The 16,604-nt window shown below is 43.5% G+C and overlaps 4 protein-coding genes across 4 annotated transcripts; 2 read left to right on the top strand and 2 right to left on the bottom strand.

Annotated features, from left to right (window-relative positions):
* Positions 1-334: 334 nt before the first annotated feature.
* Ipla2-via (calcium-independent phospholipase A2 VIA) lies at positions 335-4,277 on the bottom strand. Its single transcript, XM_077407099.1, has 3 exons — positions 3,742-4,277; positions 3,410-3,500; positions 335-3,183 (listed from the first exon to the last, which is right to left on the bottom strand). The coding sequence occupies exons 1-3, from the start codon at positions 3,966-3,968 to the stop codon at positions 1,099-1,101; spliced, it is 2,403 nt and encodes an 800-aa protein (XP_077263225.1). The 5' UTR covers positions 3,969-4,277; the 3' UTR covers positions 335-1,098.
* A 55-nt stretch (positions 4,278-4,332) lies between these two features.
* Positions 4,333-6,147, top strand: Cby (beta catenin antagonist chibby). The gene is made up of 3 exons (XM_077407129.1): positions 4,333-5,337; positions 5,423-5,538; positions 5,701-6,147. The coding sequence occupies exons 1-3, from the start codon at positions 5,154-5,156 to the stop codon at positions 5,791-5,793; spliced, it is 393 nt and encodes a 130-aa protein (XP_077263255.1). The 5' UTR covers positions 4,333-5,153; the 3' UTR covers positions 5,794-6,147.
* Positions 5,763-10,585, bottom strand: Top3alpha (topoisomerase 3-alpha). Its single transcript, XM_077407088.1, has 11 exons — positions 10,138-10,585; positions 9,648-9,994; positions 9,460-9,578; positions 9,017-9,363; positions 8,653-8,941; positions 8,084-8,582; positions 7,648-7,984; positions 6,942-7,560; positions 6,635-6,872; positions 6,228-6,484; positions 5,763-6,060 (listed from the first exon to the last, which is right to left on the bottom strand). The coding sequence occupies exons 1-11, from the start codon at positions 10,351-10,353 to the stop codon at positions 6,023-6,025; spliced, it is 3,306 nt and encodes a 1,101-aa protein (XP_077263214.1). The 5' UTR covers positions 10,354-10,585; the 3' UTR covers positions 5,763-6,022.
* A 543-nt stretch (positions 10,586-11,128) lies between these two features.
* Positions 11,129-16,557, top strand: March6 (membrane-associated ring finger (C3HC4) 6). Its single transcript, XM_077407093.1, has 7 exons — positions 11,129-11,626; positions 11,789-12,238; positions 12,336-12,657; positions 12,785-13,158; positions 13,389-14,045; positions 14,130-14,583; positions 14,704-16,557. Exons 2-7 carry the CDS (start codon positions 11,852-11,854, stop codon positions 15,450-15,452), a joined length of 2,943 nt encoding a protein of 980 aa, XP_077263219.1. The 5' UTR covers positions 11,129-11,626; positions 11,789-11,851; the 3' UTR covers positions 15,453-16,557.
* The last annotated feature ends 47 nt before the right edge of the window (positions 16,558-16,604 follow it).

The raw sequence follows: 16,604 nt of genomic DNA, 5'->3' as shown, positions 1-16,604 counted from the left end.
TAACATCGAGTAAAATACAATCGTAAACTATTGCCCGTCGGATAGGAAACTATTTACTATGGATAAATTAGTCGAGACAATATTTCTGATGAATGAAACCAAGACTGCGTTATCCTCTCCCTCTGAATGCGAGTCGTGTTTGAGTCTTGATATAACGCAGCAGCGTGTGCGTGTATGTGTATGTATGTGTGTGCTTGATAAACTTTGAGCGTAGACGATAGTAACGCTATTAACGACCCATCGAGATTTAATTCAATCGAATATATATCGGGCGTTTAATAAAACTCTGTAAAGTACTTAAAACAATAGCGGTGTTGTACTTAATGACGTTAAATTCAGTTACTTAACTTTATTCTACAAAGCGAGACACATTATTCGATTGCTTTGTAACCTTTTTTTTTTTAATTTATTAGACATTACAGGCGCGCGCTCTCTACGCGCGTGCCATTTAGCTATTTACCTATGTTTGAATAAATATTACAAGTCAACACACAATAGGTTTGAGAATAGGTAACCTTTTAACTGCCATTAAATTTGTTTACAATACAAATAAAACAGATCTATATTACCTAAGTATTCTTGAGTTACGGCTCAATGTGCGACATTCATATTCTTCGGGACTATTTGCAGAAAAATAGGAACGATATAAACACACATTTTAAACACAGAACTTACAAACAGATTTATAAATTATATAAAAAATATGTATACTAACTTATGTGTACCATTCCACGACATTTCCAGTGACTAGGAGAAAAATGTAATCTCCACTGAGTTAGAATTATGAGAGAAAAAAAGATATATGTACGAGCATACGTGAACATCTCGCAAATCACGCCGTCTATAACGCGAGCGGAGGAAAAAAGGCAATCTAATATCACATTTGTCGAGACATCGGCGACAAGTAGCGGTGAAGAAGTAACTATAATACACGCTACGTAACGAGATAATTGCTAGGCTAATTACATAATCGTTAACCGAGCCAGCGGTAAATCATCGATATAATTATACCAAGCGTGAATGTGTACGTGCGTGCGACGTGATTCTGCAACCAAGTACTTTTCTTTCCGACGACATCCCCTCTTAAAGTCCTTCTTCTTAGTCCTCCAAACTGGAGTCGCGCCCGATGATGGTTGCCAGTTCCTGCACCACATCTCGATTCGCGTGCATGAACGCCTTCGCGGTCCAGATCATGTTCACCAATATCTCATCGCTCTTCTCGTCCATGGCGACTTCCGTCGATAGATGCGGACTGAATCTATAGTACGGTACACCGATCATGGAGCACCAGGTGCGAGCGCGATCGACTACACGGCCGTCGCTGGCTGTTGCCTGATCGACCAGCAGCGTGCCAAGCGCCGAGATACCGAACGCGAGTTTGGCGGTGTCCCAGAGACTGTCCGGTCGGAAAACGTCAATCTCATTCAGGGCATACGTGGTCGGTATGGTTCCCGTGCCGAGGGAGACCACCAGCGACAGTGGTATCACCTCCTTCTCGCGATTAGTAGCCTTTAGAGCCAGATTGTATTCATGGATCTCCGTCATGGCGTCCAGGGTGGGATTATTAGCTATCAGACCGCCATCCAGAAAACGGCCGAACGCTCGGAAGTACGACGGCGCCGCACCAGTCGCTCTCGCCGCTTTCCAAAGCAACTGCTCCCGCGGCGACAATGTCGGTTTGAACATCGAGCTCTCCGGCAACTTCAGGATCGCGCTGGGCGCCTCGTAGTTGCGGAATAGATGAAGATCCACGGGTTTACGATCGGCGAGCACGCCTGTGATCATTATCTTTGGTATTTGGATGTCGGCCATGACGGTATCAGCGCCGAGGCATTCCTTCAACTCCTTCTCCAAACCTTCGCTGTTGTAAGGCCGCGAACCCACGAAGGCGTTCTCCTTGATACGAAAGTAGAGTGCCTGACATTCCCGTAGAGACTTACCAGCGGCGAGACCGAGTCCTAAGATACCGCCGGTGGACGTGCCGGCGATCCAGTCAAAGCAGTGCATCACGGGTTTGCGCAGCACCGATTCGATCTCCAGCAGCGTCTGTATAAGCACTAGTCCCCGAATACCGCCGCCATCGAGACAAAGTAGCCTACCGCCCTTGATTCGCTTACGGTTTCCGGGCTCGGCCATCTTCTCCATGCCGGAAACGTGAAGCATCTGGTCGAGAATCGTGCGCGGTATATAACGTGGTGGTTCCTCTGGCGCAATACCAGTATAGTTCTCGCCGTGCTTGCAGCCGAGATGACAACCCGCCATTTCTGGCGGGCACCTCTGCGCGCCCACCGCGTGCAACATGTAGATTATCTTGTTGCCATCGGTGGTGTCGACGTTCGCTTTGTGCCTAGGTGTTTCCGCCTTCCAGTTCTGCGGGTCGATGTCGGAGCCGAAACCGATGAGCGCCTGCACGATGGCCGGTGTCTCTGCCTCAACCGCAAGGTGCAGCGGTGCGTTGCCGTCGTTGTCGACGATGTTGACGGATGCCATGTGGCTCAGCAGAGCGACCACGCAAGGCAGCCGTTTGCGCATCACCATCACGTGTAGCGCGGTACGCCCGTTGAAGTTGGGCGCGTCGATATCGCAGTTGGTGTCGATCAGCGCCGTGATCACCTCGCGACTACGCGACCAATGCAACGGCGTGCCACCGAACTTCATATCTTCCGGGTGAAGCACGTTCGGTTTGTTTTGCTGCAGGTAATCGCCGACGTAGCCGGGACTGGAGGGCTGACCCTCGGAAGCGGGTATATTTACGTCGGCGCCGATCAACAGGAGCGCTCTCACGCAATCAGGCTTGTCGTTCAAGCACGCGACATGCAAAGGGGTGTGACCGTTGCTGTTACGACTATTTAAACTGTTTGGAAGACCAGGACCCAGAGCAAGAATGATCTCCTTAGTAGACGTAGCCGCGTAATGATAGACGGTATTCGCATTGTAATCCAGATGCTCCAGCGAACTCTTCGCCGCTATCAGCATCTCGACGGTGCGGAGGTTGTGTGTCTGTATGGCGACTTGCAGGGGCGAGATACCGGTCTCCGAATCGCCACTGTTGAGTTGGCTGTTGACGATCACATGCGTGAACGCATCGTGGAGGGCAAAGTACGCGGCTAGATGTGCTAAAGTCCACGTTGGGTGTTGTGTGAGAGTGTCGCAGAGTTTTTGAATTTTTCCAACACTGCACATCTTGAAGGAAAAGAAGATAAGATCAATTATAAATATTATCCGTTATAAATTAATGCAAATTATATATTAATTATAAAATAATGACTATCTCAAACTTTTTTTTAAATTATGTATAAAAGATGTAAAGAGATGTGTAATATGAGAACGGAATTTCTTTAAAGTATACTTAATCGCTACACTTTATCTAAACATATGTATATAAGATGTTAAAACAAAGAAACGTTACCTCGCGCACTATCTGCACAAACACAGGGACTTTGTCTTTATATATTGAAAATCGTTCCTCCGCACCTCGTAGAGTTTCAGATCGAAACAGACTGAAATGAAACATTTAAAAGTCAAGAAAACATCCAAGTCTCGAAAGATCAATAAAGATAGGAAATAGAACACAAAAGATATATGGACAATATTGAAAGTTAAATATAAAGTTGCAAGAATGCAATAGCTGCTTTCAAGAAAACGATTACAATTAATTATTATACATTACAAATAACTTTTAAAATAAATAATTATTATAATCACAATATTGTTTTCTTGCGCCAAAATAACATGACGTACCTGTACGCTTCATGCAGGGTTTCCGTGCACGGCCTGTGCAGGACGATCTCGTATTTTTCCTGATTTTTCTTACCGCCGGGCCCGTAGAGAACAATGCCGTCCTCGCGGGAGTGTATGTGCCGATTGCTGTACTGGTCCGGCCGGACCTCCAGAACCACGTTCGGCGGCGTGTCCGTGAAGACGATGTTCCGCAGCACGTTGTTCGCGATCGTGCCGAGCCAAGCCATGATGTTATCGTCGTCGCAGCTGACAACCGGGTGAGTGAACGGGAACGATAAACGCGAGTATCTCTACCGCGATGAGACGTTATACAATTTCCCGTTACTCATCGCGTTGCAAAAACGCGACATGACAGCTCGTTCGTATCTCGCACTTTGCCTCGCCCCGCTCGCCCGACGTAACACGTTTATGCGAGATTATCCCATCCGATCGAGATGAACGACACGCGACGGTAAGTAATGACCAGTAAAGTAATGACAGGCGAACCAAGGTCGACCAAGACGATCCGAGAGACCTCGCGCAGCGAGAACGTACAACAAAGGGCTGTCTCAGCTGGTCAGCTGTCAGTAGCTGCCAGCCGGTATAATGCCAGAATTAATTGTCCCTAGTAGAGGCACGTGACGTAATTTGATAGCAAATTGCGCACTCGGTGCATAAGTGCATTTTGTGTTTGCTGGGATCATGTGAAGTATTGAGTATTATACTTTTTTATTTTTGCTCTTTTTAAGTAATGTTCTCTTCTTCAAGTTTTCTTACCATAAACAAATAAGAAATGCCTAAAAACCTACTAAAAAAATGTTATATTTTATGTAACTTTCCGAAAATCGATATAATGTTTATACGCGCGGGAATTATTAATAATTTTATTTTTAATTATCAAAATATGTTTTTATAATATGCTGCTCATATGCATACATACCACATTTTCTTTGTATGCGTATTCCCACACGTCCTCATTCTGCTATTCATCAGAACGGCATCACTGTTATTAAACAGCTGGAGAAACGCTCTTATAAAATGCATGTTTTAATTTATATATTTATTTCTTTTTTGAAAAAAAAATACTGACATAAATTAATCGAATTTTAGAACAATTTTAGAATCAAACATAGAAGATAATCGATCGTCCCCTCTTCTGCTCCAATTAAGTTCAAAAAGGTTGCCTGGGTAACGGCAGGACAAACACGACGAGTTTTCCATTTCATTCAGTTTGATTCAGCTAAGAAAAAACCTTAATTAGGTTAAAATTGATATTTAAAAAAAAATATCAGTTTAAGATGTCGTGAAATATAAGATACAGTGATTAACTGTGTTGAAAGTTTTAATTATCCTTTCTCAGTAAACTTCCTGTTTGTCGATGTCAGGCTTAAAAGCCACTTGGTGTTGTTTGATTTATACGAGAGCGTGACGCGATGCCTTTGTTCTTCAACAAGTTTTCCCCCAAGAAGACGCCGACTAGGAAGGCATCAGTTTTTCTTGCAAATAAAAATTTAAGCCCTAAACGAATAGAGAAGGAGCTTGGGCCTGAAGTAGGACCTATACGTCTTCACCTGGGAGATCAGGAAGCTGTCTTTGAGGCTGGCCTGTGGATTCCAGGTAGAATAACGTTCAATTTACCGTGCAAAGACCTTTACGCTCTCTTTCCCAAATATATGAAAAAAAGAGGACAACTCTGTTCTAGAATCTGGTAAAGCGGGAGGTACTTTCAAAGAGAACGAGAAGTTAAAAAAGGAAGTGAGACGGCTGGAGGAAGAGAACAACCTGTTAAAGCTAAAGTTTGACGTACTTTTAGACATGGTAATTTTCTTTTATGTTGCATCTTTCAAAAAGTTAGACAGTTAATGTCTAAAACAAAAAGTACATACGTAGGAAGTTTGTCAATATTATAGCAGAACAATAATACAGACACGTAATATGATAAGTATCATATGTTATATTAATTTGTTTACTGTTTTATAGTTAACGCAAACAACCGCCGAGGTTCATTCGCGGAAAGAAGAATTAGAGAGACTGAAAAATAATTTTTCTCACAACAAACGAGTTGTCGTTTAATATATTAAACATTGTTAATTGCGTCGAGGACATACACAGTAACTATAAAACAACTTTATCGAACTACCTTTAAACATCTTAAAACTTATGAAAGTTTTCACTTTAATGAGGCAGAAGTTGAATTTTACAGATAAAAGTCGTATTTGACACTATTCGGTTCTACTTAAGCTTTTTACAACTTTAATCGTTACAAACTGTACATTATTTACAATACTGTGAAAATCACTTGTCAGTTCCCACTTGATGGACATTTGTTCTTCGTATGACCTGTGAAAAAACAGTAGAAAATGTAAAAAAAATATATGATATGTACAATGTGACAGATAATGAATATAACTGAGAACAATAAAAATGTTACTGTTTTTTTTTAAGTGGAAGAAAATAGTAGAGATAGAGGGGAAGAGAAAATATAACAAAAAAAAAGAAGTCTTTACCTTCTATTCCGCAATTTCCGCACTTTCTCTTGCCCCCGGTAAGTCTAGGTCTTTTGGGGACACCGCCTTTTTGAGGCATTCTGCTTCGTGCTATATTCCCTCTTCCTCTCGCAGTGGAATTGCTCCAGTCCGTGTTCTCGTGACTACCGGCGTCATCCTCGTCTGCCCACTTGAAGAACTTACAGGTGGAGTTCATACCTTTGGGACATCCGTAAAACTGCCGTCCTTTATTGGGGCCGTCCTTATGAACCGTCAGCCTAAAGAAACACGAAAGAAAATATTTTTACGTACATTACAGACATAGCTGTTAGCCGGCGATATTTAACTAAGACTTTGACTCATTAATTATTGACATTGAATTTAGCCGAGAAAGTTTATCGTTCTCTCCGATCGAAGAATTTACTCACTTTCGAGCGGGCTGATCACACTGGCATATAACATCGTTCGTGGATGAGTTTCCCCAATCGTTATTAGAAGTGCCAACGCGAGAGACGTTGCCAGCACCATCATTGTTTCTGTTCAGATTAGATACCCAACTTGAATGCTCGATCGCTGCGTTATCTTCAGGTTCGGCGTTGTCAGATGCCCACAAGAAAAAATTGCAACCGCTACCTTGCGGTTTAGCACATTTGTAAAATAAACGTCCTGGAATTACAAATGTTATCCAAAGCGACTTATGCGACAAATCACAAAGATTTACATTTTTGAACTTACCTTTATTTGGTCCCTCTTTTCTAACTGTTAACTGGATCGCAAGCTCGTGACAATGACATATAATCTCAGTACTATTGTCAATGTTACCCCACGTATTGGTTATACGATTCGTGTTGCGAGAATCTCTGGCCGCATATGGTTTTGATCTGTTCCGCGAACTATTGAAATCATCCGAATTAATTCCCCAAGAATTATGGTTTTCTCTATTGTTCGACGTTGTACTTCTATCGGTATTCGGCCTATTTGATCTATTTAGCTGAGAAACATTAGAATGTTGGTTTTGTATACGGCTTTCAGATGTGCCAGAAATTCCGATCAAGCCAACATTGTTGTTACTTCGAACAGTACTTCCTGTATTACTAGAAACGGACTGTTGTTGAATACTTCGCGATTGGGATGTACTTGAGGTAGAAGTGGAGCCGTATCCTGTATCCCTCGTATTATTGTGACCAGTGTAATTCGCTCTTCTCTCTCCAGTTTGTTTAACGCAATCTTCCCTGATGTTCGACATTTCTCTGAATTCGCTATCACAGCCTATACAAGTTGTGTAAGGGGTACCGTACAAGGGTACCATAGTCCTGACTAATTTGAATTTTAATTTGCGTATATTTTCTGTACACTGAAAATATAATTTGTGCATAATAACCAACTTAATAACCTACAAATAACACATTTATGTAAAACGCTGCGAAGACGTTATATTTACCTGACTGCATGTTTCGTTCAAAACCTCCACATCTTCTACAGTTTCTGGGAACCAGATCACGTTGGTGCACGTTCCCATGCAACTGATATATTTTCCTCTGCCTTGTCGTCTCTCTCTTAGAACCATGTTAGAGCCGCATTTTGGACACTTGAATACAGCGACGTCACTCTCTTGAGCAACCAGTGCTTGCTCAGCTTGGATAGGTCTCTCGTCGAGATAGTGTGCTAAAGAGTCGTCTATCAGTTTAGCGCGTTCTATAGCCACTTTGAATACTTCGCGATATTTATTAACTTGATTTTGTAACACTTCATTCGGGTCTTTTTGACGCTGGCATATCCTATGATAACAAAACCATATGATAAAAAAGCAGATTTATAAATATCACTTTGCAGCGTATAGAATAAGGGATTGTTTAATGATACAATGAGTTGCTTACAGCTGTAAATCCTTTTCTAACTCCGCGCGCAAATGCGGCTTGGACATTTGGAAACCCATATTGTCGTAACCCATGACCAGACCAATCCCCAATTTGCCCGGCATGAAATGTTGAGTGTCCGTTAAACCCACGTATTGCCTGGATTTGATGGTGTCGATATGTTCAGCGTGAGTAGCGTCCGTACCGATACCGTGCTTGTCCATCAGTGCGATCAACTCGGCCTCGGTTAACAAATTCGGCGCCGAAGTCTTCTCTTCCACCATATCGATGGTGGTCGGTCGGAAAACTTGGTTCTGCTCGTAAGGGTGAATTTGCTTGCTGTTCCATTTTTCGTATACATACACGTCAAGATAATTCTTCGCTACGATTTCGAGACCATTAGCCGTGAATCTTTCTCCCGCTATATTGATTTCCACCGTTGTTTCCCGGCCCTCCGCGTTCTTCGACAGACAAGCCAGAAAATGTCGAACCACAAATTCGTAGACCTTCGCTTCGTTTCCTATTGACAAGTCGCGACTGATTAACGCAGTCAATTTAACGACAAATAAGAACAGACTCTAGGAACGGACCTTGCAAATTGTCGGCATATTTTGTAGGGTGAATAGGAGGATGCGCTTCATCGCTTTTCTTCCCTTGCCTGGGAGTTATTCCAGAGTCCAGTAAATTTCGCGCAAAGTCACCCCATTTCCGATCGTTTACTTGTTGCTCCACTAAAGGTGCCAGATTCAATTCCTTCGGGAATATATTTGTTTCCGTCCGTGGGTAACTGATGAGACCTTGGGTGTACAATCTCTCCGCGATTCTCATCGTCTCCTTCGCGTTTATGCGCAACTTACGAGAGCCTTGTTTCTCCAATTCCTAAATCGATGATTCTCGATGAAATCGAATGCTGAATAACTCGCGATATCTTCTAACAATAACTCAGTTACTTACAACAGTATCCAGGGGTAGCGGTCTCCATTTGCTCTTCGGTTTGCACGTTACCTTCTCTACCGTAGCTTCCGGCTGTTCCAAGCACATGTCCAGAAAGATCTGGCAAGGCATTTTCTCGAACAATCTTACCCTGGCCCATCTGAATTCTACAGACATCCCTTCGCGTTCGTCGAGCACTCTTAGCTTCCAGTATGGCTCGGATTTGAACCGATTGATGGCTAGAAACCTCTCGACTACAAACCCAAGTGTTGGAAACTGGCAGCTTCCGTAACTGATAAGCATATCTCCAAGAGTATTGGGGAATACTTTTTGCAACCTTAAGGTCTGAAATCTCGTGAACGCGGCACCTGTCAACATGTTGGTTAATTAAAGATTCATTTACGTGGAATTTATATTTACAGGTAGATTACGATTCACAATAAGATGTTTAATAGAATCAGTACCAATTCGTAAATCTAATTCGCTTCTTACATCTACGGCATCGCTCATTGCTTTATCTGGTTCTCCCAAAGTTTGCAGGGCTCTTTCGACGGACTGTTTCGTAATTTCTGAGAATTTTGCTCTGAAACATTTAGGAAAACATTAAAAATATTGTCAAATGAAAAGAACGTGGAAACAGGTTTTCAATTACCTATATACACGGATATTACGCTTGACTGCTTGGCAGACCTGAATAATCTCAAAGCCTATGTTCTCCCCCTCTCTGTCGCAATCTGTCCAAATAATCAATGTGTCACAGGATCGTATTTCTCGCTCTAAGGTCCTCTTGATCTTTACGTAATTGTCATCTAAGCACCGCTTAGATACCGGGGCATCAAATAAGGTTAACGGATGACAGCTGTGCCACTTGCTGTAGGCACCGTTAAATTCGTAGCCTAATAAGTGGCCGGTCACGGATGTCATCATCATTTGGCAGTTTTGACCCCACAGTTGTACATTAAATTCGAAGATCTTGTTGTACACGGAAAAACCTTCCCTCTGCAAGAAACAGAAGCGTTGAGAAGCACATTTCCATAGCTCCTTCGGTTTGCGAACAGATACGATTGAACGATGAGAAGTGCGTGGACGATAGTCAAACATTACCGATGAGAGAACGCTTTATGCACAGTGTAATTGTTTACCTTTCTGCTGGTACCGTGCGACAAATAACCAGCGATAGTTTTAGCCGCGTTCGGCTTCTCGGCAACGTTGAGGACCTTCATAACGCGTTGTGAACAATATCGCCTTAACGGGTAGAAAGAATTCGCAGACTTGTTGCTGGACAAATTGTTGATGCCCCTCAGACCGTAATATATCGTACAATCCAATGCGATATTGTATAATTTAGAGAGGGCCATAACACACACACATGACGCTCGGTAATGTTGACAATTTTCCGTCTACGAAGGTTAGGTTCCTCACTCGAAGCAATCTTTTTCTGAATATACGCAACATTGAACGACGTGTCAACACATGCAATTTATCTATCCCAAGTCACGTTATCGGAATGAGGCACTTGTGTTCTATCTATCGCGATATCTTAACCATCAACGGCGCGACGGCGCGACCGATTCGCTTCGAAATTTTGTTTATCGAACCTCGCACCTCGCACTGCTCGCACTCTCGCAGTGCCTCTGCGCGCTCGCGCAGTGGACAACAATTGCGCAGTGACATGCGCGACAACTTATTACAAGAACAGTGATTTTGCGTTTCGTAGGTTCCTGGAGTGGGAAATTTCACCAAACTGGTGTCACCCATCAGAAAACGCAGAAGAGGAGCTGGAAGGAGCTTCGGAGCCGCGGAGATCGTCCCTCGAATATTTTGCACAACAATTTTCAATCCGATGTGGATTTTTCTCAGGGCACGCACACGTGGGTATCGCGTGCCGAGTGTCCGCGTCAACGTTGCGCCACGTTACGTCACCGCCGACGGGAAATCGGAGAGTGACGGAGAGATTGCGCGAGGAATCGTAACGCGCACGTACCCGCGCGTGCATACGCGCGTCGGCTCCGCTGTTTTTATCAACGACGGACACTTCGTGCTCGCGACTTCGCCCGTCGACGGTCCGCGGGACGCGCCGCTCCGCGTGTCCGCGCGCCCACGACCACTGGCGATCGCACGTACGCCGTTTCCTCGGACGAAGAGGAGGCGCGAAAACCCGACGACGTGTCGCGTCACGTCGTGTCATTGAACGATTGTTCCCTGCCTTCGCGTTAAATTTGCATAATTAATAGCGCAATTACTCGATCCTCGGGGTGTAGAGATCGCGGCTCGAAATCGGCGAATACGCAGATTTCTGTTTCCCGGGCCACGTCGCGTGTTTTTTTCCTCTCCTTTTTTACGAACTTCGTTGTCCGCTCTCGTTGATCCTGGTCGGTCCAAAATTTATTTCTGGCAAATGAGAGAAGGTCGGATGGCCTCGTCTTCGGGTTTTATGTAACTACCGGGTCTGACGTGAATCCAGGATTTTTTATCGCTCGAAGGGATTTACGGAGAGACCTCACAAAAATACAGTTCTGCTGTTTATAATCGTGATTTGTTTAAAGACCGTTGCAAGGCGTCGTGTCGAATGCAGTTGGGATTGCAATACGTTAATTAATATTTCTTCCAAGTTTTTAAATTCTCGTTGAGGTACGAAACAGGAAAATGCCTTTTTTCTCTTCAAGATCTCGCAGACAAGCGATCTGTGTCGATAACGTACAAGCTTCATACAATAATGTCACATCTCTATAAAAACAATAAAAACATTACGTTTGCTGATTGTGAAATCATGGATATTTCATCTGGTTTCAGCGATAGAGGATCACCTTTGACTTCCCTGATTTGTGATATGTGGCTTTCTTTAAAATACCAAACATGACGGAGGACATGTTGGGCGCGGACATCTGCAGGGTCTGTCGATCCGAGGGCCTCGCCGACAGACCCCTGTTTCATCCGTGCATATGTACAGGCAGCATTAAATGGATACACCAGGAGTGCCTGGTCCAGTGGATGCGCTACTCGCGCAAGGAGTATTGCGAGCTCTGTGGCTACCGGTTTTCATTCACACCTATATACAGCCCGGACATGCCGCGACGTTTACCACTGAGAGACGTAGTAGGCGGCTTATTCTCGAGCATCGTCACCGCCGTCAAGTACTGGTTACATTACACCCTGGTAGCAATCGCGTGGCTAGGAATAGTCCCTTTAACCGCGTGTCGCACATATAGAACTCTCTTCAGCGGACCGCTCGATTTGGTTCGGGTAAGTGGGAGAAATACGTAATAAATCCTCGGCTTTAACACAGGAATTTGCGACTTAAAGCATCGACAAATTTATCGCTGACTTTGTGTATTTGCAGATAATGTCGCTACCGACGGATATGCTCTCCACCGAAAATATATCATCGGACGTGTTCCACGGCTGTTTCGTAGTTACTTGCACCTTATTCGCGTTCATCGGTCTAGTATGGCTACGCGAGCAGATTTTACACGCGGGCGGTCCCGACTGGCTCGAGAGAGATATACAGTTGCCCCCGGTCGACAATCCGCCACAAGCAAACGCACAACGACCGCAACAACCTCAGGAACAGCGTGCTATGCCACAAGAAGTCCAGGACAACAACAATGTCCCTCCCTTCATTGATCCACCTATTCCGCAAGAAGGAGAGTTACATAATGAAGGTAATCTGACAAAATAAGCTAGATTTTTATACCTTGAAAAGCGATAATATTACAATTAACGCGATAGACTTGATTGTATCTGTAATATAAATTAATCGTTCCTTTTATTTAAACCAAATCGTAGAACAACAACGTCCCATATATATGGCAGAAAACTTGGCCAATAATCCACAAATTGGCGAACCCGAGGATCTAGTGAGAGATATACAGGCACCTGCTCCTCCCGCACCGCCCCTTCCAGTCAGAGATGAACTCGGCGTAGACGGTGGACAGGCGAATGCCGTGGGTGGCGAGCGTTGGGCGAGAGGACACGCAGTAGGCGTGCAGGCACACGTGGTAGGACAGGCGCAGGGTGAAGCTGAGGAGGCTAATTGGAATCCTATGGAGTGGGACAGGCCAGCTGAGGAATTAACCTGGGAACGTCTCTTAGGATTGGACGGATCTCTTGTCTTTCTTGAACATGTCTTCTGGGTTGTGTCTCTAAATACTTTATTTATCATGGTGAGATTAAATGTGATTAAATATATATTTATTTAATCCTTGCCTTGTGCGGTTTTCGATCAACTTCCGTACAATACATTTGTTCTTTTTCGCACATTTAACTTATATTACGCGCGCGCGTGATTAAATATATTAAATAAATGTTTAATTTTTTTAAACAATGATATTTTGCGCCAAGGTAGTTTCTCTTTCTTTTTTTTTTTAATTTTTTTTTTTTAAATCTTTTTCAGGTATTTGCTTTCTGTCCGTATCATATCGGTCATTTTACGATAGCGGGATTGGGCCTGCAGGAACACGCGGCCGCGTCGCACTTCGAAGGCCTGGTGACCACGCTGTGCGGTTACTGCGTGATCGGAGTTTGTCTGGTGGTCCTCCACACTCTCGCCGCACTGTTAGGCTTTCAGCGCTCCCAGCGAATCTTAGGACTCTGCTACGTTATTGTCAAGGTCTCCTTGCTCTCTGTCGTGGAGATCGGCGTACTTCCATTAGTCTGCGGCTGGTGGTTGGACATCTGCTCGTTGGCGATGTTCGACGCTACGCTCAGAGATAGAGAATCTTCGTTCAGACTCGCTCCCGGCACATCCATGTTCATCCACTGGCTGGTGGGGATGATTTACATATATTATTTCGCGTCGTTTATTCTTCTCTTACGTGAGGTTCTGCGGCCCGGAGTTCTCTGGTTTCTGCGAAATCTGAACGATCCCGATTTCTCTCCTATACAAGAAATGATACATCTTCCCATACTACGACACGTACGTCGACTAGTCGCATCCGCAATCATATTCGGCACGGCAATTTTGCTGATGTTGTGGCTGCCCGTGAAGATCCTAAGATGGGCCTGGCCAGGATTTTTACCCTACACTGTGACCGTACAAAGCGAAGCTCAGGTAAAGGAAAAAAAAACAGCAATAATGTTAATTTATTTTACTCCTTCCTATTGCGGCGATTAAATTGTATTTTCTAAATTCTAGGTCAGCGAGCTTTCGTTGGAGTTGCTTCTGTTGCAAGTGATCCTTCCCGCGTTATTGGAGCAATCGCACACGCGCACATGGCTGAGAGCCCTAGTGAGAGCGTGGTGCCGCGTGGTAGCGTGGATGCTGGATCTGCAGTCGTATCTTCTGCGGGATCAGGCGGACGAGCCGGGACCGGCGGTAATCGAAGAACCACAACATCCGGACTTGGGCGCCGCGCATCAAGCGCTGTTGCACAGAGAGGGACCAACGGGATTTCAACCTTATGTCAGGCCGCGATGGTTTCCCGCGAGATTGGTCGGGCTTCTGTTCTGCGTTTGCGTGTCCCTCGTGATCGCCAGTCTAGTCGCTATGACGCTGCCCGTATGGCTCGGACGCAGAGTGATGGCATTGTGGATGGTAGGGGCACCCGCTCCGTCGCCGCCTGTGTTGCCGCCTACACTAACCGGATCCGGTAAGTCGGCCAATTTATATTTATTTTCCAGTTTTTTTTTTTTTATGTAAACGTTTTAAGAGAGAATATTATCTTGCAAAATATACTCAAAATAATTATGATTTTTTGCTCTTATTTTAGACGGTGGCGAAACTGTGGGGTCTCTATCCGGAAGGGTACACGAAGTGTATACGATAGCCTGCGGGACGTATGTATGTTGGGCCGCAGCTCGAGGTTTAGCATTGGCGTTCTCCTGGTTGCCTCGCGGCCGAAGAGCCATTATAGACCGGATCAAACACTGGGCGATCTTGGCCGTGAAAGCCTCGGTGGCGTTTGTGTTGCTCGTCGGCGTTATACCGCTCCTGTTCGGTCTTCTTCTTGAATTAGTAGTAGTGGTCCCATTGCGTGTGCCGTTAGAACAAAATCCCATCTTATTCATCTGGCAAGATTGGGCCTTGGGCGTACTGTACACTAAGATAGCTACCGCCATAACGATGATGGGACCGGATTGGCGAATACGTCTCGCTATCGAGCGGGCGTATAACGAAGGCATAAGGGAAATGGATTTAAAGTTCGTCATCAAGGAATTAGCGGCTCCCGTTATATGTTGCTTCGGCCTCGCCCTTGCGGTTCCTTATGCCGTGGCCTACGGAATAGTTCCACTTCTCGTGACTAATCTGCAGACCCAGATCCTTATCGCCAGACGTCTATATCCTTTTCTTCTTTTAGTAAATCTGGTCTGCGCGGTGATTTGCTTTCAGATACGCCAGTTCAAGAAGTTGTACGAGCATATTAAGAACGACAAGTATCTTGTGGGGCAAAGGCTCGTGAATTATGAGCATCGTAACAGATCGCAGACCCAGCAGCATCAATCGCAGAGATCGAGCTAACGGTGTCAGTAGGCATAATATTGTTACGGGCGGAAAACGGATTAGGATTAGCTTCGTGTACATTCTTTAATAATTACTTACTGATTGATAATTTATATTATATATACATGTGTATGTATGTATATATATGTACACACACACACACACACACACACACACACATATATATATATATATATACACACACACACACACACACACACATACATACATATACATATACACACACACAGTCATGGTTTTATTTTTAATATTATAATTTATTGATGTAAAGCGATACCGAATAAATCAAAGACTGTTATCCAGTGTCGCTTTTCACTCCAATGCTTCATAGTTTTAATATCAATATGATGTATATCAATTATTTTGACAAATAATGAACGAGATTTTAATCGCATTATTTGCAGCAACGAAGGATGACTACGGACTACGGGGTTATAGAATTATGGTAAATATATTGAAAAACACAATTTTATTCTTTGTTAGGTAACTGTGAATTTCTGACGTAGTCCATCTTGTGCCTATTCTATAATTTCTTAACGTAGCTGTATTCTTAATGTCACTATTATGTTATTACGTAAAATAACTTGACAGTTATAGAACTGCGTAAAACAAAAGTAACATTAACAGCGGTTGAAATCGTTAGGAAGTCGTACAATAGACATACAGAAGTATAAGATAAATGTTACAGATATAAATGTACAGAATAAAATCTCGATAATTCTTTTAGATCTTAGAAAGAGAGATTAAGAGGGAAAAAAAGGATATATGAAAGTACATTGTGGTCATTGTTATCTACTATAATATAGGATATAATTTCGATCTCTATGTAATAAAATTTGTATAAACCTGCATACATTTGACTGGCGGCTGGATTTAATGTAATCGAATATTTTTACAATAGCCTCAAATGTTTGCAAATTAATTAAAGTTTCGCATACGGGTTATACTTAATCATACTTTTGTTTTTGTTCATGAGAATCGATTATTTCTAATATGTATGCATAAATCACATGTAGATACCCAATGATACGGTATGTACATGTATATAAAACATTTACAATAAACTAATATTTTATAATAAAATGGTATATTGTCCAAAAAATATTGTGTATATATATATATACATACATATCTTAATATTTATTTATG

This window comes from Temnothorax americanus, unplaced genomic scaffold (assembly GCF_048541705.1).
Source record: "Temnothorax americanus isolate GAGA-0224 unplaced genomic scaffold, ASM4854170v1 Scaffold22, whole genome shotgun sequence".
In the NCBI taxonomy this organism is placed as follows: domain Eukaryota; kingdom Metazoa; phylum Arthropoda; class Insecta; order Hymenoptera; family Formicidae; genus Temnothorax; species Temnothorax americanus.
Note: the sequence above shows the minus strand (reverse complement) of the source record. Positions and strands in the feature narration are given on the sequence as shown.